This window comes from Erinaceus europaeus, chromosome 12, assembly GCF_950295315.1.
Source record: "Erinaceus europaeus chromosome 12, mEriEur2.1, whole genome shotgun sequence".
Lineage (NCBI taxonomy): Eukaryota > Metazoa > Chordata > Mammalia > Eulipotyphla > Erinaceidae > Erinaceus > Erinaceus europaeus.
Window position 1 is genome coordinate 15,588,540 of NC_080173.1, and position 25,494 is coordinate 15,614,033.

Genomic DNA, 25,494 nt, shown 5'->3' on the forward strand with positions numbered 1-25,494 from the left:
GCCCGCCGCGCGCCGACCCCCCGGAGCCCCAGAGCGCGTGCGCTGGGAGGCGTGTCGCGGGAGCGGGCCCGGGGAGTGGGCGGGGTCGAACGGGGCCACGCCCACCTGCTCGCGTGGGTCTGCGCTTCCTTCTGCTGCAAGCTACTTGGGGCTTTGGGTTGTACGTTGCGGGGCTGGCTCCCTGGTTTTGAGTCCCTGCTTATGTGACCTCGAGCAATTTACAAAGCCTCACGTTGCCCACCTGTACAAAGAGGGCCCCCGTAAACCTTTGCTGTGGACGCATGCACATACAGCAGTCACAGTAGGCACACTGTTAGGAATAGTTTACTGACCCGCCCTTTGAAGAAGCACTGCAGAGCGAGTTAAAGCGCAGGAGCTGGAACTACCTGAATTCAAAGTCCAGCTGAATGAAAAGGTACTGGCGGGTGGGGGGTAGGTAATAATTATGCAAAGAGACTCTCATGCCTGAGGCTTCAAAGACTTAGGTTCAATCTCCCGCACCACCATGAGCCAGAGCTTAGCAGAGCTATGGTGAATAATAAATAAAAAGTACTGGCTGGGTGACCCTGGATTAGTTATTTAAGACTTACACGGAGGTGGGGGGGCGAGTGGGCGCAGGGTAATAGTTATGCAGAAAGACTTTCATTTCTTGAGGTTCAGTCCCCAGCAGCACCACAATCCAGAGCTGAGCAGTGGTATGGTGGTAATAACAACAGTTATAATAATAAACCAAGAGCTCGAAGACCCCGGTAGGGGCTGGGCTCAAATCTGAGTATCGAGCCTGGCAAAGATCAGGTAAATTATCTTGCTGGCCCAGAACAATTTCCTGACATGTGTTAAAAGGTGCAAATTTGGGAGTCGGGCGGTAACACAGCGGGTTAAGCGCAGGTGGTGCAAAGCGCAAGGACCTGAGTAAGAATCCCGGTTCCAACCCCAGGCTCCCCACCTGCAGGGGAGTCACTTCACAGGCGGTGAAGCAGGTCTGCAGGTGTCTGTCTTTCTCTCCCCCTCTCTATCTTCCCAGGTTCAATCCCCCGCACCACCATAAGCCAGAGCTGAACAGTGCTCTGGTTAAAAAAAAAAAGAAAAAATACAAGGGCAACAAAAGGCTAAATAAATATTTTTTAAAAGGCGCAAATTTGGACACATTGGTTAAATTAGAATTAAATGAAATGCAAATTAAGTTTCAAAGTTCTTCAATATTTCCACCTCTATTACTCTAAACATATTCCAAATACTCAGTAGTCACTTCAGACTAGAGGGTTCTGTATGTTACATCAGAGACAAAGACAATTCCATTACCTCAAAGGTCTTTAAGGTCTCAAAGGGAGTTGGGCAGTAGCGCAACGGGTTAAGCGCACTTGGCACAAAACCCAAGTATTGGTGTAAGGATCCGGGTTGGAGCCCCTGGCTCCCCACCTGCAGGGGCGTCGCTTCACAAGCTGTGAAGCAGGTCTGCAAGTGTCTCTCTTTCTCTCTCACCCTCTGTCTTCCCCTCCTCTCTCCATTTCTCTCTGTCCTATGCAACAACGAAGACAGACAACAATAACTACAACAATAAAACAACAAAAAGGGAATTAATAAATATTTAAAAAAAGAAAAAGAAGAACTTTTCTTTAGAGGGCATACCACTCTAAGTTCTTCCACCTTGCTTTTTCAATTGTTCCCCTCATTTGGGGCATGCCTGCAGTTGGCAAACTCTGGATAAGGTCCCTGACAAGACTAAGTATCTAATACCTATACCAAGTTTTTCAGGGAGACAGAGTGTTTAAGTTGAGGCCTAAATTATATGAGACAAAAGTAGCTGAGACAAGTTTTCAAACAGAAAAATCTTCAGTGATCAAGTATTGAGATGATAGAGAGGCAGTGAGAGAGGGCCTAGGTAGTGGCACACCTGGTTGAGCACACGTTACAGTGTTCAAGGACCTAGGTTCAAGCCTCCGGTTCCCAGCCACAGGGGGAAAAGCTTTGTGAGTGCTGAAGCAGTGTTGCAGGTGTCTCTCTGCCCCTCTCCCTCAATATCTTGCCATCTCTCTCAATTTTTGCCTGTCTGTATCCAATAAATAAAGATAATTTAAAAAGAGAGGGAGAGAGAGAGTGAGGCATTGGATGTATTTTGAAGAGCCATAAGAGATTTCTCTTAGGGGCTCAGAAATAGCTCACCCTATATGGTGGGATCCTTGTCAAGCATGAAGATTGTGTTTTATGTTGTGCTGTGGTTGTGTTGTGCTGTGCTGTGTTGTGTTGTGTCATCTCCAGGGCTTCACCACTCCTGGCTGGCTTTTTTCAGATATAAAGAGGGAGAGAGAAAGGTACCACAGTACCAGTGGGGTGACCCTGGAATAGTTATTTAAGACTTGGGGAGGGGGTTGGGTATAGCATAACAGTTAAGCAGAAAGACTCTCATTATTTATTTATTTTTTTTCTCTTTTGTTGCCCTTGTTTTTTTATTGTTGTTGTAGTTATTATTGTCATTGTTGTTGGATAGGACAGAGAGAAATGGAGAGAGGAGGGGAAGACTGAGAGGAGGAAGGAAAGACAGACACCTGTGTGGAAAGATAGATCGCCTGTGAAGTGAACCCCCTGCATATGGGGAGCCAGGGCTCAAACCAGGATCCTTATGCCAGTCCTTGCACTTCATGCCATGTGTGCTTAACCCGCTGTGCCACTGCCTAGCTACCAAGACTCTCATTCTTTGTACCAGAGTACAAAGTACCTGAGGCTTCCTCCAGTGCCTGGGGCAAGGCTCAGACTTGGGTCTTGAACATGGGGAAAGCAGCACTTTATCCAAGTTAGTTATTTTGGCCAAAGCAAAATGTTGTTGTTCTTCTTCATCACCCATTTTGAAGTTTATTTTTGTTTATTTATTTTCCTCTTTCCAATAGAGAGAGAAAGGGAAGCAAAGAGAGACACTTATAGCACTGTCCCACAGCTGTGAAGCTTCACCCCTACAGGAGGGGATCAGGGGTTTGAATCCAGGTCCTCATACATGGTAACATCTGTACTCTATTGGGTATGCCACTACTCAGGTCTTAAATTGCGCCCCAACGCAACATGGACAGGGGAGCTGCACAGATGATGGAGCAGTCAGTGCTCACATGTCTCTCCCTCTCTTCTCTGTCTCTCTGTAGAGAAAACAAAAAGTCAGACTAGAAAGTCAATCAGAGTATTATGGATGTGCAAGGCCAAGTTCATATAACTCCTGTATAACTCATGTGAAAAAAAAAAGGTGGTCCGCTAGGTGGCTCAGTGGATAAAAGCATTGGATTTTCTACCAATGAGGTCCTGAGTTTGATCCCCGGCAGCACATGTACCAGAGTAATATCTGGTTCTTTCTCTCCTATCTTTCTCATGAATATATAAATAAATTCTTTTAAGAAAAAATGATCGGAGCCAGGTGGTGGTGCACCTGGTTGACTGCACAGGGACCCAGGTTCAAGCCCCTGGTCCCCCACCTGCAGAAGGAGAGCTTCACAAGTGGTGAAGCAGGGCTACAAGTGTGTCTCTGTCTCTTTCCCTCTCCATATCCCCCTTTCTCTCAATTTCTGACTGTCTCTATCAGATAAATAAAAATAATTTTAAAAATGGCCTTACTTGAATCTGGGGAATGTTATGCATGTAAAAAAAAAAAAAAAAAAAGAAGTAGAAACGCAAAGCAGAAATTGACTGAGTTTGGAGTATGGCACCAAAGTAAGAAAGCAGAAGTACACTAGAGTTTGCAGTGAGTACCTCCCTAATACTTCCTCTCCACTTTTCCAAGCTTTGGGTCCATGATTGCTCAACAATTTGTTTGGCTTTGTATGTTAACTCTCTTTTCAGTCACCAGGTTCCAGGTGTCATCAGGATGCTAGCCAGGCTTCCCTGGACTGAAGACACCACCAATGTGTCCTGGAGCTCAGCTTCCCCAGAGACCCACCCTACTAGGGAAAGAGAGAGGCAGACTGGGAGTATGGACCGACCAGTCAACACCCATGTTCAGCGGGGAAGCAATTACAGAAGCCAGACCTTCTACCTTCTGCAACCCACAATGACCCTGGGTCCATGCTCCCAGAGGGATAGAGAATGGGAAAGCTATCAGGGGAGGGGGTGGGATATGGAGATTGGGCGGTGGGAATTGTGTGGAGTTGTACCCCTCCTACCCTATGGTTTTGTTAATTAATCCTTTCTTAAATAAAAAAATTTAAAAAAAATAAAAAAAAAAAAGACAACAAGGGCAACAAACGGGAAAATAAATAAAAATTTTTTTTAATCTTTAAAAAAAAAAATGGCCTTACTTAAACTGAAAGTGGAAGAAGTGAATAAGCAAGAGATGAGACCTTTTTTTTTTTTTTTTTCTGTTTTCCTTGGGTTTTTTTAAAAAGTGTATTTATTAGTCAGAGGGAGAACCAGAGCATCACTCTGGCACATGCAGTGCTAAGGATTGAACTTGGGACCTCACGCTGGAGAGCTGAATGCTTTTATTATTATTTATTTATTTATTCATTCCCTTTTGTTGCCCTTATTGTTTTACTGTTGTAGTTATTGTTGTTGTTGTTATTGATGTCGTCCTTGTTGGATAGGACAGAGGAGGAGAAGACAGAGCGGGAGAGAAAGATAGACACCTGCAGACCTGCTTCACCACTTGTGAAGTGCAGGTGGGGAGCTGGGGGCTCAAACCGGGATCCTTAAGTCGGTCCTTGTGCTTTGCGCCACGTGTGCTTAACCCGCTGCACTACCACCGGACTCTGGAGAGCTGAATGCTTTATTCTGAAGCCCTGTGTTCAAACTCCAGCACTGCATATGCCTGAGCTGAGCTATGATCTTTCAGTCTCATATTAATTAAAGAAAGTAGAATAGTGGTCTGGGAGATAGCACAGTGGATAGAGTGTTGAACTCTTTTTTTTAATATTTATTTATTTATTCCCTTTTGTTGCCCTTGTTGTTTTATTGTTGTAGTTATTATTGTTGTCATCGTTGGTGGATAGGACAGAGAGAAATGGAGAGAGGAGGGGAAGACAGAGAAGGGGAGAGAAAGACAGACACCTGCAGACCTGCTTTACTGCCTGTGTAGAGACTCCCCTGCAGGTGGGGAACCAGGGGCTCGAACCCGGATCCTTAAGGCTGGTCCTTGCGCTTTGCGACACCTGCGCTTAACCCGCTGCACTACAGCCCGACTCCCTGAGTGTTGAACTCTTAAGCATGAAATCGGGAGTTCAATCCCTAGCAGCACATGTACCAGAGTGATGTCTGGTTCTTTCTCTCTCTCTTCCTGTCTCCATAATTAATAAATAAATAAATTTTTTTTAAAAAAGGAAAGAGAGTGGGATAAATCATCTTTAAAATGACTTTTTTTTTTTTTATCAGAGCACTGCTCAGCTCTGGCTTAAGGTGGTACGGGGGATTGAACCTGGGACCTTGGAGTCTCAGGCATGATCTTTGCAGAACCACTAGCTATCTACCCCCTTCTACTCCAAAGCTTCTTTCATTGCTGTGGGGATCAGGTTTGAACCTGGGTTGTTCACATGGCAAAGTAGTAACTATCCAAGTGTATTCTGCTAGATAATATATATACTTCTTTTCTTTTTTCTTTCCTTTTCTCTTTCTTTCTTCTTTCCTTCCTGTCTTTCTTAGTACATCACTGTTGCACTGTTCATCTCTTGTTTATGGGGATTGAACCTAGGATTTCATAGCCTCAAGCATGATAAAGTCTTTTACATAACCACTGTGCTATCTCCCTGGCCCAGAGGCAATCTTTCTCCCCCCTCTCCCAACCTATTTCTATTTGTGATTAATACCCTTGCAATGATAATCATCATAGTTCTCACAGAATACTAGACAAGTTTGTTTACTCCTGGTTTTTGTTTATTTTTATAAGTTCATATGCTTCAGTTCTCTAAATTTCACACATGAATGAAACCATCGTTCATTATCTCTTTTTTAAAAAATATTTTATTTATTTTATTTTTGAGAGAGATGAAGACAAAGAGAGAAACAGAGAGAAACACCAGAGCACTGCTCAGCTCTGGCTTATGGTGGTGTGGGGGATTGAACCTGTGACTTTGGAGCCTCAGGCATGAGAATCTGTTTGCATAACCATTATGCTATTTCCCCCACCCTCATTATCTCTTTTTTTGTAAAGATTTTGTTTGTTTGTTTATTTATTTATGAGCAAGACAGGAGGAGAGAGAAAAAGAACCAGCCATCACTCTGGTACGTGTGCTCCTGGGGATTGAACTGAGGACCTCATGGTTGAGAATCCAGTGCTTTATCCACTGGGCCACCTCCCGCATTATCTTTCATCTCTGATTTCATTAAGCATAATTGCTTCCAGTTCCATTCTTTTGTCCCAAAGAACACAATATCTTTTTTGTGGAGGCAATATTTTTTGAAGATTGATTGACTAAGGAAACAAAGAGGGAAAGAGAAGCAGAATGTCACTATGGTATATGCAATTCTGGCGACTGAACTCGGGGGAAACTCATGCTACTGCTCTACCCAAATGTACCACTGCCAGGGCTAAGTTAAGCAAAAATGTTTATTTCCCATTTACTGAGAAAGAAAACTGAGAGTTAAGTGAACTGAACTGCCCAAGCTTACAGAGCTGCAGACAAGTGACTGACCCTTGATTTCATCTTAGACTGACACTGCAGCCCCTGAATATTCTTTCCCTTTTAAGAAGTTTACACATTATCAGGAAAGACACCACACACCTATGACTCTGATTTGAAGTAGAAGACAAGTATGCAAAGTTTATAGTTTCACAGTATGGTGAAATCTCTTCCGGGCAGGCAGAAATGGAAGGTTTTGTCTTGTTTTTGGCAGGGTCTTCTTAGAGTCTAGAGAAGGCAGGCTGGCAAAAGAGCTCCCCTGATTCGTGTTTTGTCATGTGAGTGACCCAGGTCTGAACCCAATTCCCAGTACATTGAAAGAAGCTTAGATAGTGTATCTTTCTCTTTCTATTAAAAACAAACAAAAACAAACAGAAATCTAGAGAAGGGTGAAGTTCAGCTCTGAGCATATGCTTTGCATGTTTGAGGTAGTAGGAAATGAAAATATCTGTACCAGTAAAGACGATTTGTCTTCAGGCAGAGGCAAATAAGAGAGGTCACAGAGGTGGTCTGGGAGGTGGTGCAGTGGATAAAGCATTGGATTCTCAACCATGAGGTCCCAAGTTCGATCCCCAGCAGCACATGTACCAGAGTGATAGCTGGTTCTTTCTCTCCTCCTATCTGTCTCATGAATAAATAAATTCTAAAAAAATAAAAATAAATAACTGAAGATTATTTGACACTACAAGAAACCATAAAAAAAAAAAAAAAGAAAGAAAGAAAGAAAGGTCACAGAGGTGCTGGGAAAGAGGTGTTTAATGTCTCCTCCATAATCCTCCCCCCAAAATAAAAGTAAAGCTCTTGGTCTAAATGGAAGATATGGGCCAGACCCAAACATGAATGTACAGGGAGGATCCTCCGGGTGTCTGTCTACATGGGAAGCATGCAATCTCTCTATTGAGCAACTTGTTTTAATTGTATTTACTTATTTATTTTTAGGTGCCGGGACTTTGAATTTTTTAAATTTATTATCTTTATTTATTGAATAGAGACAGCCAGAAATCAAGAGGGAGGGGGGTGATAGAGTGGGAGAGAGACACCTGCAGCCCTGCTTTACCACTGGTAAAGTTTCCCCCTGCAGGTGGGGATGGAGGACTCGAACCCGGGTCCTTGCACATTGTAATACATGCGCTCAACCAGGTGCACCACCACCGGACCCTGACTTGGAATTTTAAAAAAGTATATATTTATTTATTTTCCCTTTTGTTGCCCTTGTCGTTGTTGTTGGTTTTTTTTAATGTTGTAGTAGTTACTATTGCTTTCGTCCTTGTTGGATAGGACAGAGAGAAATGGAGAGAGGAGGGGAAGACAGAGAGGGTGAGAGATAGACACCTGCAGACCTGCTTCACCGCTTGTGAAGCGACTCCCCTGCAGGTGGGGAGCGGGGGACTGGAACTGGTGTCCTTACACTTTGTGCGACGTGCGCTTAACCCGCTTCTGTGCTACTGGTGTCAAAACTTTGAACCTATGCAGTTCCAGTGAATTTTCTTTTTCCTTTTTTAATTTGAGATGAAGGTAGAGAGAGAGACAGACAGAGGAGTGAGGGAAAACAAAGAGAACTGGGGCTGTGTGGTGGTGCTTCTGACTGAGTGCACATGTTACAATGCACAAGGAACCAAGTTTGAACCCCCAGTCCTCACCTGCACGGGGTAAGCTTTGTGAGTTGGAAAGCAGGGCTGCAAGTGTTTCTCTGTCTCTCTCCCTATCTTCCCCCTTCCCTCTTGATTTCTGGCTGTCTCCATCCAATAAACTTAAAAAGATTAAAATAAAAACTTAAGATAGAGAACCATAGCACTGCTCTACCACTCACGAAAAAGTGTGAATTATATTCTTGTTTGCAAACAATTTTATTATTATTTTATATTTTGTTCTGTTTATTATTATTTTGGCTTTCTTGTTTGTTTAACTTTATTTTATTTGGTAGAACAGAGAGAAACCAAGAGGGAGGAGAGACAGAAAGACCTGCAGCCCTGCTTCTCTCCACTCATGAAGTGTCCCCCCTGCAGGTAGAGTCTAGGGGCTTGAACCTGGGTCCTTGTTCATAGTAATATGTGCACTTAACCAGGTGTGCCACCACCTGGCCCCCTTGTTATTTTTTAACGAGAGTGAGAGAGAGAGAGACAGAGAGAGATCAGAGCACTGCTCAGTGCTGGCTTAAAGTAGTTCTGAAACCTCAAACTCAGACCTAGCATGAAAGTCTCTTTGTATAACCATTACGACCCCTCCCCAAATATAACAGTTTTGTTTTGCCACCAGGGTTGCTTGACAAATCCACCACTCCTATGGCTTCTTTCCTTTCCTTTCCTTTCCTTTCCTTTCCTTTCCTTTCCTTTCCTTTTCTTTTCTTTTCTTTTCTTTTTCTTTCTTTCCTTTTCTTCTCCTTTATTTCCGTCCTTCCCTTTCTCTCTTTCTTCTACTTTCATTTGGCAGGGCAGAGAGAGACTGATAGGGGAGAAAGAATTAGGGAGAGAGACAGAGGACACTTATAAACTCTTGAAACTTCTCCATTGCTGGTAGGGACTGGGAGCTTGAACCTGGGTCCTATGTGATCAACTAGGTGTGCCACCTCCAGGCACCCCTACCCAGAGGTTATTTTAAAATGTGCCACTTGGAAGATTTTCTTGATATTGTCAAGAAACAGAGACTATGTATTTTTCCAAAGATGTACTAACTGTTGAAATGACATAAAAATTCTATGGCTGGAATCCTAGAAAGATGTGTGATTCTCAATAAAATATTAATGGGGAAAAAAGGCACTGTTGAAACAATACTTTTTTTTCTCTTGCCTCCAGGGTTATTGCTGGGGTTTAGTGCCTGCACCAGGAATCCACTGCTCCCTGAGCCTATGGTTTTTCCCCTTTTTTTTTTTTTTTTTAATATTTATTCCCAGGCAGGGGAGATAGCATAATGGTTATGCAAACAGACTCTCATGCCTGAGGCTCTTAAGTCCCAGGTTCAATCCCCCGCACCACCACAAACCGGAGCTGAACAGTGCTCTGGTGTTTCTCTCTGTGTCTCTCTCTCTCAAAAATAAAATAAAATAAAATAATTATTCCCGGGAGTCCGGCGGTAGCTCAGCAGGTTAAGCGCACATGGCGCAAAGCGCAAGGACTGGCGAAAGGGTCCTGGTTCGAGCCCCCGGCTCCCCACCTGCAGGGGAGTCGCTTCACAGGCGGTGAAGCAGGTCTGCAGGTGTCTATCTTTCTCCCCCCACCTCTGTCTTTCCCTCCTCTCTCCATTTCTCTCTGTCCTGTCCAACAACGACGACATCAATAATTACAATATTAACTACAACAATAAAACAACAAGGGCAACAAAAGGGAATAAAAATAAATAAATATATATTTAAAAAAATATTCCCTTTTTGTCGCCCTTGTTTCATTGTTTTTTTTAAATTTTTTTATATTTATTTTATTTATTTTTTCCCTTTTGTTGCCCTTGTTGTTTTATTGTTGTAGTTATTATTGTTGTTGTCGTTGTTGGATAGGACAGAGAGAAATGGAGAGAGGGAGGGAAAGACAGGAGGAGAGAAAGATAGACACCTGCAGACCTGCTTCACCGCCTGTGAAGCGACTCCCCTGCAGATGGGGAGCCGGGGTTCGAACCGGGATCCTTATGCGGGTCTTTGTGCTTTGCGCCACCTGCGCTTATCCTGCTGCACTACAGCCCGACTCCCCCTTGTTTCATTGTAGTTATTATCGTTGTTGTTGGATAGGACAGAGAGAAATGGAGAGGAGGGGAAGACAGAGAGGGCAAGAAAAAGACACCAGCAGACCTGCTTCACTGCCTATGAAGCGACCCCTCCCTACAGGTAGGGAGCCCGGGGCTTGAACCAGGATCCTTATGCTGGTCCTTGTGCTTTGCGCCACCACCTGCACTTAACCTGCTGTGCTACCGCCTGACTCTCGTTTCTTTTCCCCCTTTTTGTTGCCCTTGTTGTTTTATCATTATCATAGTTATTATTGTTGTTGTTATTGCTGTGATTGTTGTTGGATAGGACAGAGAGAGAAATATAGAAAGGAGGGGAGGACAGAGAGAGGGAAAGACACCTACAGACCTGTTTACCTGCAGGTGGAGAGCCGGGGGTTCGAACCAGGACACCAGTCCTTAACCTTAACACCAGTCCTTGCGCTTTGCGCCATGTGCGCCTAACCACTGTGCTACCATCCAACCCCCACCTTTTTTTTTTTTTCTTTTAACCAGAGTACAGTTCAGCTGTGGCTTATGGTGGTGCAGGGGATTGAACCTGGGATTCTGGAGCCTCAGGCATGAGAATCTGTTTGCATAGCCATTATGCTATCTACCCTCCACCTAAAAAAATACATTTTCTTTCTTTATTATTGGAGAGAGATAAATTAAGAGAGGAGGGGGAGATAGAAAGGGAAAGAGACAGAGAGACACCTGCAGCTCTGCTTTACCATTCTTTACCCTTGCAGGTGGGGACCAGGGGCTTGAACCTGCGTCCTTGCGCATAGTAATGCATGAGCTTAACCAGGTGCGCCACTGCCTGGACCCTGAAACAAAAATACACTTTCCTTGGCATCTTTTGAATCTTCAAATCCAGCTATTTCTAAAATTTTCATTTACAAAGGCCAAATGCATTTTTTTCTTTTTTCTGTATGTTTGAGTTATGTTTGTTGTCACTTGCAATTTAAAGAAACTTAACTAGTATAGAAATCAGTAAATTAAAAAAAAAAATGGAAGGACAGAAAGAAAAAAAGAAAAAGAAAGAAATTAGTAAGAGTGAGCCCAGGTGGTGGTGCACCTAGTTGAGCACACGTTATAATGTGCAAGGACCTGGGTTTGAGCCCTGGGTGCTCAAACTAGTAATAAATAATAAACTAATACCAGCTGTGATTTCCAGGCAGCCAGAATACTACAAATGTCCAACAACAGAGTCATAGAGAACAGATTATGGAAACACAGAATATTTAAGTAGAAAGGAATTTAAAGGTTTCAAAACCCTGTACGGTAGGGAAAGCTTCACAAGAGTTGATGGAGTGTTGCTGGCATCTCCCCTCCCCTCTGGCCCCCTCAATTTCTCTTTGTCTAACTTTTTAAAAAAATTATTTTGATTTGATGAAACAGAGATTAAAGGGGAGAGACAGAGACGAGCAAGAGTGACCCTGCAGACCTGTTCACCACTCATGAAGCTTGAACGCAGGCCCTTGCACTTGATAACATGTGTGCTCAGCCAGTTGTGCCACCACCCAGTCCCTCCTATCAAATTATAAAAAAGAAATTTAAACATGATCTGTTTGTGGCCCAGGAAGTGGCACAATGCGTCAGGCATTGGACTCTCAAGCATAATGTCTTCAATTAATAATGTAGTATTGAATGAGCTTCAGACTCTTGGAAGAACTCATTTATTGTTTTTCTGTTACCAGCTAATAAGTCAGATTCAATTTTCCTAAATGTAGGAATGCAAAGAACTAATTTTCGGGAGTCGGGCTGTAGCGCAGCGGGTTAAGCGCAGGTGGCGCAAAGCACAAGGACCGGCATAAGGATCCCGGTTCGAACCCCGGCTCCCCACCTGCAGTGGAGTCGCTTCACAGGCGGTGAAGCAGGTCTGCAGGTGTCTATCTTTCTCTCCCCCTCTCTGTCTTCCCCTCCTCTCTCCGTTTCTCTCTGTCCTATCCAAACAACGACGACAACAACAATAATAACTACAACAATAAAACAACAAGGGCAACAAAAGGGAATAAATAAATTAAATAAAATACAAAAAAAAATTTAAAAAAGAACTAATTTTCATATTTTCTAAATTCTCTTCACTCTATGTCTTAACATGAAACAGTATTAAGACTAAATAGCATGATTGGTAGTATGACATTCATATAAACAAATTAACAGATTTAAAAATAGTAGACTAAGCATGGTCTAGGAGGTAGTGCAGTAGATAAAGTGTTTGACTCTCAGACATGAAGTTATGAGTTCGATCCCCAGCAAGACATATGCCAGAGAAAGTTGTTGTGGGGTTTGTTCTCTATCTCTAATAAGTAAATCTTTTATATATATTTTTTTCCCTTTTGTTGCCCTTGTTTTTTTATTATTGTTGTAGTTATTATTGTTGTTGTTGTCGTCATTGTTGGATAGGACAGAGGAGAAATGGAGAGAGGAGGGGAAGACAGACAGAGGGAGAGAAAGATAGACACCTGCAGACCTGCTTCACCGCCTGTGAAGCGACTCCCCTGCAGGTGGGGAGCCAGGAACTCGAACTGGGATCCTTGATCCGATCCTTGCGCTTTGCGCCACATGCGCTTAATCTGCTGCACTACTGCCCGACTCCCTATTTTATTTTATTTTAATTTGAGGTCTTATAAAAGTCCCAGGTTCGGTTCCCCTCCCCACCATAAGCCAGAGCTGAGCAGTGCTCTGGTTAAAAATAATAAATAGAGGGCTGGGTGGTAGCGCAGCGGGTTAAACGCATGTGGCGCAAGCGCAAGGACCAGAGTAAGGGTCCCCACCTGTAGGGGGGTCGCTTCACAGGCGGTGAAGCAGGTCTGCAAGTGTCTTATCTTTCTCTCCCCTTCTCTGTCTTCCCCTCCTCTCTCCATTTCTCTCTGTCCTATACAACAACATCAATAATAACTACAACAAAAATAAAAAACAAGGGCAACAAAAGGGAAAATAAATATTTTTTAAAAATTTGTTGAATAATAAATAAATAAAAGACATGTTTTTTTTTTAAGTTTTTAATAAAAAGAGGAAAATCAGGAGACATGTTTAAAAAGACAAGATTGTAGTTTAACCACAATACTTGTAATCACTTTAATTTGTTCTAATAATCTATTTTAAATGATTCTTTTATGTTTATTTCTTTCCAAAGAAAAATTACTGCAAATTAAGTTTTCCAACACTGAATTAAAAAAGCCTCATTCAGAGTCTCCTTGAGAGCTGTAAACAATTGATGTACTTTCCACTGATGTGTAAAAACATACAAACATGTAAAACCAATGAAGCAGAAATTGCACCTGATGCTTGATGTCCATACTTAGTTACACAAACACAAGAGCTTTATCTTCAAGATTCAAGAGAATCTTTCCAGTTTTAACCTGTGAAGAACAAAAATTAGGATAAAACTGTCTTTTTGTCTGAGAAATCTGATTAGCCTGCCACTGTGACATGATTTGACCTCAGGAGTCACTATGGATAAATCTCCAATTCATATATTACAACTAAGCTGGCATCTGCCTTCAAAGGTGTGTGTGAATATGTGTATATGTTTTGCTGATTGATTTTTTTTCTTTTTTACCAGAGCACTGCTCAGCTCTGGCTTATGGTGGGGCAGGGGATTGAACCTCGGACATTGGAGCCTCAGGCATGAGAGTCTGTTTGTATAACCATTATGCTATCTACCCTTCGCACACTGATTGATTCTTTTAAGAAAACATTTCTGGATAGAGAATGGGAAAGCTATCGGGGGAGGGGGTGGGATATGGAGATTGGGCGGTGGGAATTGTGTGGAGTTGTACCCCTCCTACCCTATGGTTTTGTTAATTAATCCTTTCTTAAATAAATAAATAAATAAACAAAATAATAATAAAAAATAAAAAAATAAAAATAAATTTAAAAAAAGGAATCTTCCATAAACTTGAGGCTAGGTTGAGTACCCATGTCAACAACAACACCTCACTTAATACACTGTTAAAGGATTTGAATAAATGTAGGTAATTATTTAAAAAAAAAAATTAAAAAAAAAAGAAAAAGCAGAGCCAGGGAGGTCGTGCAATCAGTAGTGCTGGACTCTTAACTAGGAGGTCCCAAGTTCAGGCCCCAGCACATATGTGCCAGAGAGATGCTCTAGTTCTCTCTCTCTCATATGAATAAATAACTAAATATTTAAAAATGAAAAGTCCACCATAACAGTGAGGTAGCATGTGCACGTGCACACACGCACACACACACTCAGGTTCTAAGGAGAAAAAAAAAAAAAAGAAAACATTTCTGAAAAACAACAAGGGCAAAAACAAAGGGAAAAATGAATAAATAAATATTTTTTTAAAAAAGAAAACATTTCTGCAACTCATGAAAATGAGCTCTAAAGATTAAAATTGCAGTGGTTTGGGATGTGGCACAGTGGATAAAGCATTGGACTCTTTTCTGTTTATTTATTTTCCCTTTTGTTGCCCTTGTTTTTATTATTATTGTTATTGATGTCGTCGTTGTTAGATAGGACAGAGAGAGGAGGGGAAGACAGATAGGAGGAGAGATAGACAGACACCTGCAGACCTGCTTCACTACCTGTGAAGCGACTCCCCTGCAGGTGGGGAGCTGGGGGCTTGAATCGAGATCCTTTTGCTGGTGCTTGCGCTTTGCTTTGCGCCATGTGCACTTAACCCGCTGCGCTACCTACCGCCAGACACCCAAAGCATTGGACTCATAGGCATGAGGTCCCAAGTTAAGTCCCCGGCAGAGTAATATATGGTTCTTTCTCTTTCTCCTCCTATCTATCTCATTAATAAACTAATAAAACTTTTTTGTTTTTGTTTTATTGGCTCCAGGGTTATAGCTGGGGCTATCGGTGCCTGCACTACAAATCCACTGCTCCTGGAGGCCATTTTTCTCGCCCTTGTTGTTACTATTATTGTTATTGCTGTTGCATAGGACAGAAAGAAATTGAGAGAGGTGGAGAACACAGAGGGGCAGGAGAAAGACAGACACCTGTAGACCTGCATTACCGCTTATGAAGTGACTCCCCTGCAGGTGGGGAGCCGGGTTCGAACAGAGATTCTTCCACTGATCCTTGTGCTTCACGCCATGTGAGCTTAATCCGCTGCGCTACCGCCTGGCCCCCTAAATTTATATATATATATATATATATATATATATATATATATATATATATATATATATATATATATATATTTAAATATTAGAATTGCAGACTGAGAGATGATGTATTGGGTAAGGTGTTGGATTCTCAAGCATGAGCTCCCAAGTTTGAGCCCTGACACTGCCTGTGTCAGAGTGATCCTCTGGCTTTCTCTCTCCTCCTCTCACTAATATATATATATATATATATTTAAAAAATTAGAATTTAGTACCTGTTTTTATAAGAATCCTCAATTCCTCTCATTTTACCACTAATGCCTCCAACTCTTTTTAAAAATATTTATTTATTTTCCCTTTTGTTGCCTTTTGTTGTCCTTGTTTTTAATTTTTGTTGTCGTTATTATTGTTGTTATTAGGACAGAGAGAAATGGAGAGAGGAGGGGAAGACACAGAGGGGGAGAGAAAGACAGACACCTGCAGACCTGTTTCACCGCCTGTGAAGTGACGCCCTTGCAGGTGGAGAGCCGGGGGCTCGAACCAGGATCCTTACACCGATCCTTGTGCTTTGTGCCCTCTGACATATTTCTGAATTTACTTATGAAAGCATGTTTGTCATGGTCAACCCAACATGAGAATGACATATTTTATTTATTTATTATTATTTTACATTCTCTTTTCTTTTTATAATTTTTAAATATGTATTTACTTTCCCTTTTGTTGCCCTTGTTGTCTTTTTATTGTTGTAGTTATTGTTGTTGTTACTGATGTCGTCGTTGTTGGATAGAACAGACAGAAATGGAGAGAGGAGGGGAAGACAGAAGGGGAGAGAGAAAGATAGACACCTGCAGACCTGCTTCACCACTTGTGAAGCGACCCCCCTGCAGGTGGGGGACCTGGGGGCTTGAACTGGGATCCTTATGCCGATCTTTGTTCTTTGTGCCATGTGCGTTATGGTCTGATTTTTTAAATTTTTTTTATGTACACCATAGTCACAATAGACAAGGGCTGGTGAAAAGCAGGCTTGGATAGCACTGCTTTGCCATGTGTTCAACCCAGAATCAAGTTCAGCCCCACACCACATAAAAGGAAGCTTCTGTTTTATGGCATCTTCCTCTCCCTCTGCTTCTCTGTCTCCATCTAAACAAACAGAAAATTACAGTAGAGGGGCTGGGTGGTGGTGCAACTGGTTGAGTCCATGTTACAATGCGCAAGGATCCAGGTTTGATCTCCTGGTCCCCACTTGCAGGGGGAAAGCTTCGAAGTGGTGAAGCAGTGTTGCAGGTGTCTGTCTGTCTCTTTCCCTCTCTATCACTCCCTTCCCTCTCGATTTCTACCTGTCTGTATCCAATAAATAAATAAAGATAAGTAAATTTAAAAAAAAATTTACAGTACAGATACTCTCAAATTTCTTTGTCTCTATAAATATCCACTTCAATAATAAATTCAGTTAAAGTAAAATTAACTTTTTTGAAATATTTTTATGTATTTATTATTGGATAGAGACAGAGAGAAATTGAGAGGAGAGGAGGAGATAAAGAGGGAGAGAGAGAGAGAGAGACACCTACAGCCCTGCTTCACCATTCATGAAGTTTCCCTCTGCAGGCAGGGACCAGGGGTGCCACTCCTGGCCCTATAAAAATAACTTTTTTAAAAAGATTTTTATTTACTTACTCATGAGAAATGATAGGAGAGAGAGAAAGAACCAGACATCACTCTGGTATATGTGCTGCTGGGGATAGAACTCAGGACCTCAGGCTTAAGAGTCCAAAGTCTTATCCACTGCGCCACCTCCCAGACCACAAAAAATAACTTTTAATGGACACAGTAAATACATAACAGGACTTTCAAATAAAGAATAAAGCTTGGAGTATTATACCTTAAGAGTTAAATTGTCATTTTAGAAGTTCAAGGAAAACTTAAGTAAATTTTATGATCAGTTAAAGTTTCTAAATAATGATTTTTGTTTGCTTTTAGTTAGAAACAGAGAGGCGGGGAGTCAGTCAGTAGCACAGCGGGTTAAGCGCAGGTGGCGCAAAACACAAGGATGGGAGTAAGGATCCCGGTTCGAGCCCCTGGCTCCCCACCTGCAAGGGAATCTCTTCACAGGTGGTGAAGCAAGTCTGCAGGTATCTTTCTCTCCCCCTCTCTGTCTTCTCCTCCTCTCTCCATTTCTCTCTGTCCTATCCAACAATGACATCAATAACAACAACAATAATAACTACAGCAATAAAACAAGGGCAACAAAAGGGAAAATAAATAAATAAATATTAAAGAAAAAAAGAAACAGAGAGGCAGAGAATCAGAATCCATAGCACTGAGGCTCCTTTCCAGGTTGTAGGGATTGAGCTTAAACCTGGGTCTGGCACATGCAAAGCTGTGCACTATCCAAGAGAACTATTCTACTGGTCCTAAATGTTGACATTTTCAGTGTAGGTTCCAATTTCTGATATTTATATTGGAAAAACCCTTCAGCAACAAAAATATTGCCAGCATTTCTGGTGACCATGCTATTACTGAAACTCCCAATTTCCATGCATACAAAAATACTGTCTCATTGTGCTATTAGAAAGTGCCTTCTCAGGTGGGGGTAGAAAGCATAATGGTTATACGAAAGACTTTCATGCCTGAGGCTCCAAAGTCCCAGGTTCAATCCCACACCATTGTAAGCCAGAGTTGAGCAGTGCTCTGGGGAAAAAAAAAAAGAAAGGAAGAGAGAGAGAGAGAAAGGAAGAAAGACAACAAGGGCAACAAAAGTGAATAAATAAATAAATATTTTTTAAAAAGGAAGGAAGGAAGGAAGGAAGGAAGGAAGGAAGGAAGGAAGGAAGGAAGGAAGGAAGAAAGAAAAAGTGTCTTCTCTAGCCGGGGAGATAGCAAAATGGTTATGCAAAAAGACTTTCATGCTGGAGGCTCCAAGGTCCCTGGTTCAGTCACCAGCACCACCATACCCAGAACTGACCAGTGCTCTAGTCTTTCTCTGTATGTCTTTCTCTCAGTATCTCTCATTAAAGTTCCTCTGAAGGAACTTCCAGTTACATGCATGAAGCAGAATTTTAAGGCAATGAGAAGTGAGAGGCAGAAAGGAGGAGAGAAAAGTTGAAAGAATTTAGTTCAGTATGCTGGGGATCTAACCTATACAAAACCTTTTTTAAAACAATTTTTATATTTATATTTATTTATTTTCCCTTTTGTTGCCCTTGTTATTTTTTATTGTTGTTGTAGTTATTGTTGTTATTGACGTCGTCGTTGGATAGCACAGAGAGAAATGGAGAGAGGAGGGGAAGACAGAAAGGGGAAGAGAAAGATAGACACCTGCAGACCTGCTTCATCACCTGTGAAGTGACTCCCCTGCAGGTGGGGAGCCGGGGGCTCTAACCAGGATCCTTATGCCGGTCCTTATGCTTTTGCACTTTGCACCACCTGTGCTTAACCCGCTGAGCTACCGCTCCACTCCCACAAAAAACTTCTTATGCAAGAAGGCTTCTGTGCCTGAGGCTCAAAAGTCACAGATTCAGTCCCCCACACTACCATCAGCCAGAGCTGAGCAGTGCTCTGGTAAAGAAGGGGGGAAAAATGCAAAAAAAGAGAATGAGAATTCAGTATGGCATATGTGGCCACACAAGGTTTGCCAGACTTCAGACCACACTCTAAGTCTCATTAGACTGTGGACTTACAAGTAAGTCATGGTTGTCGTATTTCAAAAGAGCTAATGTAGTCATTTCTGAGAACTGTCAAAAGCAGGGGAAAGACTGTCTCATGTCTTACTACAGAAAATAAGTAACAATTTAAAGTGTCTCTAAATTGTCCATTCAATTCACCTAAGCTTTCAGGATACAATGAAAGAATTCCAAGGCAGGAAACCACACCAACTTAAGATTTTACATTCTTATGATACATTATTCTAGAACATTCTAGAGTTCCATTGTTGGTCTTTGTGGGCAGTTCTATTCCGTGTATTCACACCAGAACCAATAATTGAGAGTTGTGTGTAAATCTTAACTCAAAAAATAAAAAAAAAATTAAAAAAAGGAATTGCTGGATAGGAGACGGCATAATAGTTATGCAAAAAAGACTCTCTCTCTTTTTTTTTTTTTTTTTTGCATCCAGGGTTATCTCTAGGGCTCGGTGCCTGCACTATGAATCCACTGCTCCTGGAGGCCATTCCCTCCCCCATTTTGTTGTCCTTATTGTCATTGTTGCCATTGATGTTGTTGTTGTTGGATAGAACAGAGAGAAATCGAGAGAGGCAGGGAGAGAGAAAGATAAGACACCTGCAGACCTGCTTCAATGCTTGTGAAGTGACCCCCCACCCTCACAGGTGGGGAGCTGGGGGCTCGAACCTGAATCCTTACGCTGGTCCTTTTGCTCTGTGCCATGTGCACTTATCCTGCGGTGCTACCTCCCGACCCCCATAAAAAGTCTCTTATCTGAAGCTCCAAAGTCCCAGGTTCAACCCCCTACACCCCCAGAAGCAAGTGCTGAGAAGTGCTCTGGTGAAAAAAATAAAATAAAAGGAATCTGTATTCTTTTTTTTTAATATTTATTTATTCCCTTTCGTTGCTCTTGTTGCTTTATTGTTGTATTTATTATTGTTGTCGTCGGTGGATAGGACAGAGAGAAATGGAGAGAGGAGGGGAAGACAGAAAGGGGGAGAGAAAGACAGACAGCTGCAGACCTGCTTCACCGCCTGTGAAGTGACTCCCCTGCAGGTGGGGAGCCGGGGGCTTGAACTGGGATCCTTAAGGCCGGTCCTTGTGCTTTGCGCCACCTGCGCTTAACCCGTTGCGGTACAGCCCGACTCCCAGGAATCTGTATTCTTTTAGGGGTAGGAACAGGGAAATAGAGGTCAATTTTTAAATATCTATTTATTTGTTAACATGTGAGAGAGGACCAGAGCATCACTTTGGGACATCTGAATGCTTAGGCTAGAACTTGGGACCTGATGCTCTTCAGTCTTTCACTTCAGTCACTGTGCCACTTCCCTGAAGAACAAAACCAGGACATCACACATATAAAAGCATGTGCTCTCCTACTGAGCTGTAATCTGCCCCCCAATCCCATGGAAAGGAACTTTTTTTAAAAAAATGATATTTTATTTACTTATTATTGATAGAGACCGAGAGAAATTGAGAGGGGAGGAGGAGGTAGAGAGAGACAGAGCGACACCAGCAGCCCCACTTCACCTCTTGAAATCTTTCTCCCTGCAGGTGGGGAGGGAACTTTTTATTTTAAATTTTCTTTCTTTATTATTAGATAGAGACAGAAGGAAATTGAGAGGGGAGGGGAAGGTAGAGAGGGAGACGGGGAAAAGAACTTCTTTGCATCCATGAATCACAAAGATAGCTGAGTGACATTTTGTGGAGTGACTGGACAGCTAACAAACAGAAAACTGGAATAGTAATTAGGGGATCATACTATCTTGACTTTTTTTTTTTCCAGATCACTGCTCAGCTCTAGCTTATGGTGGTACAGGCATCTAACCTGGGACTTTGGAGTCTGAGTCTCTTGGCCTAACAATTATGCTATCTCCTCCTCCACTCCCCTCCCCTCCCTTCCCTTCCCCTCCCCAATAACTTAACTCTTTCACTTGGAAGTGAATTGCATTTAAAGGTAGATAGGATGTATATTCTTCCAGCCAAATGAAAATCTAAATGTTGACCCACATAATCTAGATATAAAGGAATAAATGTGAGGGTAGTGGGTAGATAGCATAATGGCTATGCAAAGAGACTCATGTCTGAGGCTCCAAAGTGCCAGGTTCAATCCCCCACATCACCATCAGCCAGAGCTGAGCAGAGCTCTGGTTAAAAAAAAAAAAATGTTGTGATGCAATGAGAAAACATACAATAGCAAAGTTAAGAATTTTGCATCATACTGGTAGTTTCCTTAAAAAACATAATAAACATAGGCCACCTAGCTGATCAAAAGGAAAGTGTGGGCTATTATCCTAAGATTATAGATTTAAATATGTTGCTACAATAATGGTTTTGGACACCAGTATTCATTGATATCTATATCTTTCTTTTTAAAAAATATACTTGCTGATGTTATGCATGTAGAAACTATTGTATTTACTGTCGAATGTAAAACATTAATTCCCCAATAAAGAAATTAAAAATATATATATACTTGCCAGGGCCAGGCGGTGGCGCACCTGGTTAAGAGCACAGACTACGGTGCTCAAGAACCTGGGTTCAAGCCCCTGGTCCCCACCTGCAGGGGGAAAGCTTCATGAGTGGTGAAGCAGGGCTGCAGGTGTCTCTCTGTCTCTCTCCATCTCTTTCTCTCCTTCCCCTCAATTTCTCTCTGTCTCTATCCAATAATAAACAAATAGTTTTAATATATGTATTCTTGCCGTTTTTTACACTGATGCAAATATGCATTTAAAAATGTTTATTTAAAAAATATTTTTATTCATTTATTATTGGGTAGGGACAGAGAGAAATTGAGAGAGGAAGAGAGAGAGATAGTGAAGAGACAGAGACATCTGCAGCACTACTTCACCGCTTGTACAGGAGGGGACCAGGGGCTTGAACCTGGGTCCTTATACACTGTAATGTGCGCACTTAACCAGGTGCACCACTGCCTGGTCCCTATTTATTTATGTTTTAAAGAAAAGGTATAGGAGGAGAGAGAGGGGAAGAGAAGCAGAATATCCCTCTGGTACATGTGCTGCTGAGGATCAAACTCAGGACCTCGGGGAGTCTGGCGGTAGCACAACGAGTTTAGCGCACATGGCTCAAAGCACAAGAAACGGCATAAGGATCCCAGTTTGAACCCCTGGATCCCCACCCGCAGGGGGGTCGCTTCACAGGCAGTGCAGCAGGTCTACAGGTGTCTATCTTTCTTTCCCCCTCTCTGTCTTCCCCATCTCCCTCCATTTCTCTTTGTCCTATCTAACAATAGCAATAACAACAATAGCTACAACAACAATAATAAAAAAACAATAAGGGCAACAAACTCAGGACCTCATGGTTGAGAACCTAACATTTCACCCACGATACCACCTCATATTTCTGTCTTTCTTTGCAGTGTTTTAAATCTTCATCTATTTTTTAAAAAAGATTTTATCTATTTATTAATGAGAAAGATAGGAGGAGAGAGAAAGAACCAGATATCACTCTGGTACATGTGCTGCCAGGGATTGAATTTAGGACCTCATGCTTGAGAATCTAATGCTTTATCCACTGTTCCACCTTCCAGACCACTTCATTTACTTTTCAGGATAAGGCTTTCTGCTGTTATAGCACCAATGATATCTTCCAAGATTCCAATATACAAGATATCATCTTTGCATTAGCAAAATAATTTTCATTTTATTCTTTCAGATTTTTGTCTCCCAACATTTTTCTGTAAAACAAGATATATTTTGTGCACACTCACATCTTATAGAATAACATTTATACATATATATATATTTGTATTTTAGAGACTAAGCTATTTTTTATATCTTATTTACTTATTATTGGATAGATACAGATGAAAGGGGAGGAGATACAGAAGGAGAGAGACAGAGAGACACCTGCAGCCCTGCTTCACCACTTGTGAAGCTTTCCCCTATAGGTGGGGACCAGGGGCTTAAACCTGGGTCCTTGCATACAGTAATGTGAGTACTTAACCAGGTGTGCCAAAGCCTGACACCTAGAATAGCACTTATTTACTATTTATTTTATTTTATTTTATTTTTTTATTTAAGAAAGGATTAATTAACAAAACCATAGGGTAGGAGGGGTACAACTCCACACAATTCCCACCACCCAATCTCCATATCCCACCCCCTCCCCCGATAGCTTTCCCATTCTCTATCCCTCTGGGAGCATGGACCCAGGGTCATTGAGGGTTGCAGAAGGTAGAAGGTCTGGCTTCTGTAATTGCTTCCTCGCTGAACATGGGCGTTGACTGATCGGTCCATACTCCCAGTCTGCCTCTCTCTTTCCCTAGTAGGATGGGTCTCTGGGGAAGCTGAGCTCCAGGACACATTGGTGGTGTCTTCAATCCAGGGAAGTCTGGCCAGCATCCTGATGACACCTGGAACCTGGTGACTAAAAAGAGAGTTAACATACAAAGCCAAACAAATTGTTGAGCAATCATGGACCCAAAGCTTGGAAAAGTGGAGAGGAAGTATTAGGGAGGTACTCACTGCAAACTCTAGTATACTTCTGCTTTCTTACTTTGGTGCCATACTCCAAACTCAGTCAATTTCTGCTTTGCGTTTCTACTTCTTTTTTTTTTTACATGCATAACATTCCCCAGATTCCCATTTAGCAATACAACCCCCACTATTTCATTCATCATTTTTCATGGACCTGTATTCTCCCCACCCACCCACCCACCCCAGAGTCTTTTACTTTGGTGTAATACTCCAATTCCATTTCAGGTTCGACTTGTGTTTTCTTTTCTAATCTTGTTTTTCAACTTCGGCCTGAGAGTGAGATCATCCCATATTCATCCTTCTGTTTCTGACTTATTTCACTCAACATGATTTTTTCAAGGTCCATCCAAGTTCGGCTGAAAACGGTGAAGTCACCATTTTTTACAGCTGAGTAGTATTCCATTGTGTATATATACCACAACTTGCTCAGCCACTCATCTGCTGTTGGACACCTGGCTTGCTTCCAGGTTTTGGCTATTACAAATTGTGCTGCCAAGAACATATGTGTACACAGATCTTTTTGGATGGATGTGTTGGGTTCCTTAGGATATATCCCCAGGAGGGGAATTGCAGGGTCATAGGGTAGGTCCATTTCTAGCCTTCTGAGAGTTCTCCAGACTGTTCTCCACAGAGGTTGGACCAATTGACATTCCCACCAGCAGTGCAGGAGGGTTCCTTTGACCCCACACCCTCTCCAGCATTTGCTGTTGTTACCTTTTCTGATGTGTGACATTCTCACAGGAATGAAGTGATATTTCATTGTTGTCTTGATTTGCATTTCTCTGACAATCAGAGACTTGGAGCATTTTTTCATGTGTTTCTCGGCCTTTTGGATCTCTTCTGTGGTGAATATTCTGTCCATGTCCTCCCCCCATTTTTGGATGGGGTTATTTGTTGTCTTGTTGTTGAGTCTGGTAAGCTCTTTATATATGTTGGTTATTAAACTCTTATCTGATGTATGGCATGTAAAGATCTTCTCCCATTCTGTGAGGGGTCTCTTGATTTGGGTAGTGGTTTCTTTTGCTGTGAAGAAGCTTTTTAATTTGATGTAGTCCCATAGGTTTATACTTGCCTTAGTCTTCCTTGTAATTGGATTCGTTTCATTGAAAATGTCTTTAAAATTTATGCGGAAAAAAGTTCTTCCAATATTTTCCTCTAAGTATCTGATAGTTTCTGGTCTAACATCCAAGTCCTTGATCCACTTGGAATTTACTTTTGTATTTGGTGAAATACAGTGATTCAGCTTCATTCTTCTGCATGTTTCAACCCATTGTTTCCAACACCATTTGTTGAAGAGACTCTGCTTTCCCATGTAATAGTCTGGGCCCCTTTGTCAAAGATTAGATGTCCATAGGTGTGGGGCCTCATTTCTGGGCTCTCAATTCTATTCCACTGGTCAGTGTTGTCTGTTCATGTTCCAGTACCAAGCAGTTTTGATGACAATGGCCCTATAATATAGTTTGAGATCTGGCAGTGTGATGCCTCCGGTTCTGTTCTTTTTTCTCAAGATTGTTTTGGCAATTCTAGGTCTTTTCTGGTTCCAGATAAACATTTGTAGCATTTGTTCTATTCTCCTAAAAAATGTGCTTGGGATCTTGATGGGGATAGCATTAAATTTGTAGATGGCTCTGGGTAATATATTCATTTTGAACACTTATTTACTATTTTATTAATTTTTTTTTCCAGAACATTTATCAGCTCTGGCTTTTTTTTTTTTTTTTTTTTAACCAGAGCACTGTTCAGCTCTGACTTATGGTGGTGAGGGGGACTGAACCTGTGACTCTGGAGCCTCAGGCATGAGAGTCTGTTTGCATAACCATTATGCTATCTACCCTCCACTTTTAGCTCTGGCTTATGGTAGTGTGGGGGACTGAACCTGGGACTGCAGAACCTCAAACATGAGAGTCTCTTTGCATAACTATTATGCTATCTACCACCACCCTAGAATAGCATTTATTTATTTATTTTTAAAGATTTTAT

At 41.9% G+C, this 25,494-nt stretch overlaps 1 protein-coding gene across 1 annotated transcript in view; it reads right to left on the minus strand.

Annotated features, from left to right (window-relative positions):
- Positions 1–13,274: 13,274 nt before the first annotated feature.
- GXYLT2 (glucoside xylosyltransferase 2) overlaps positions 13,275–25,494 on the minus strand; it is a 104,575-nt gene continuing 92,355 nt past the window's right edge. Inside the window, exon 8 of the mRNA XM_060202860.1 lies at positions 13,275–13,642. Within this exon, the coding sequence (XP_060058843.1) occupies positions 13,618–13,642 (25 nt within the window). The 3' untranslated portion in view covers positions 13,275–13,617. The remainder of the gene's footprint in view (positions 13,643–25,494) is intronic.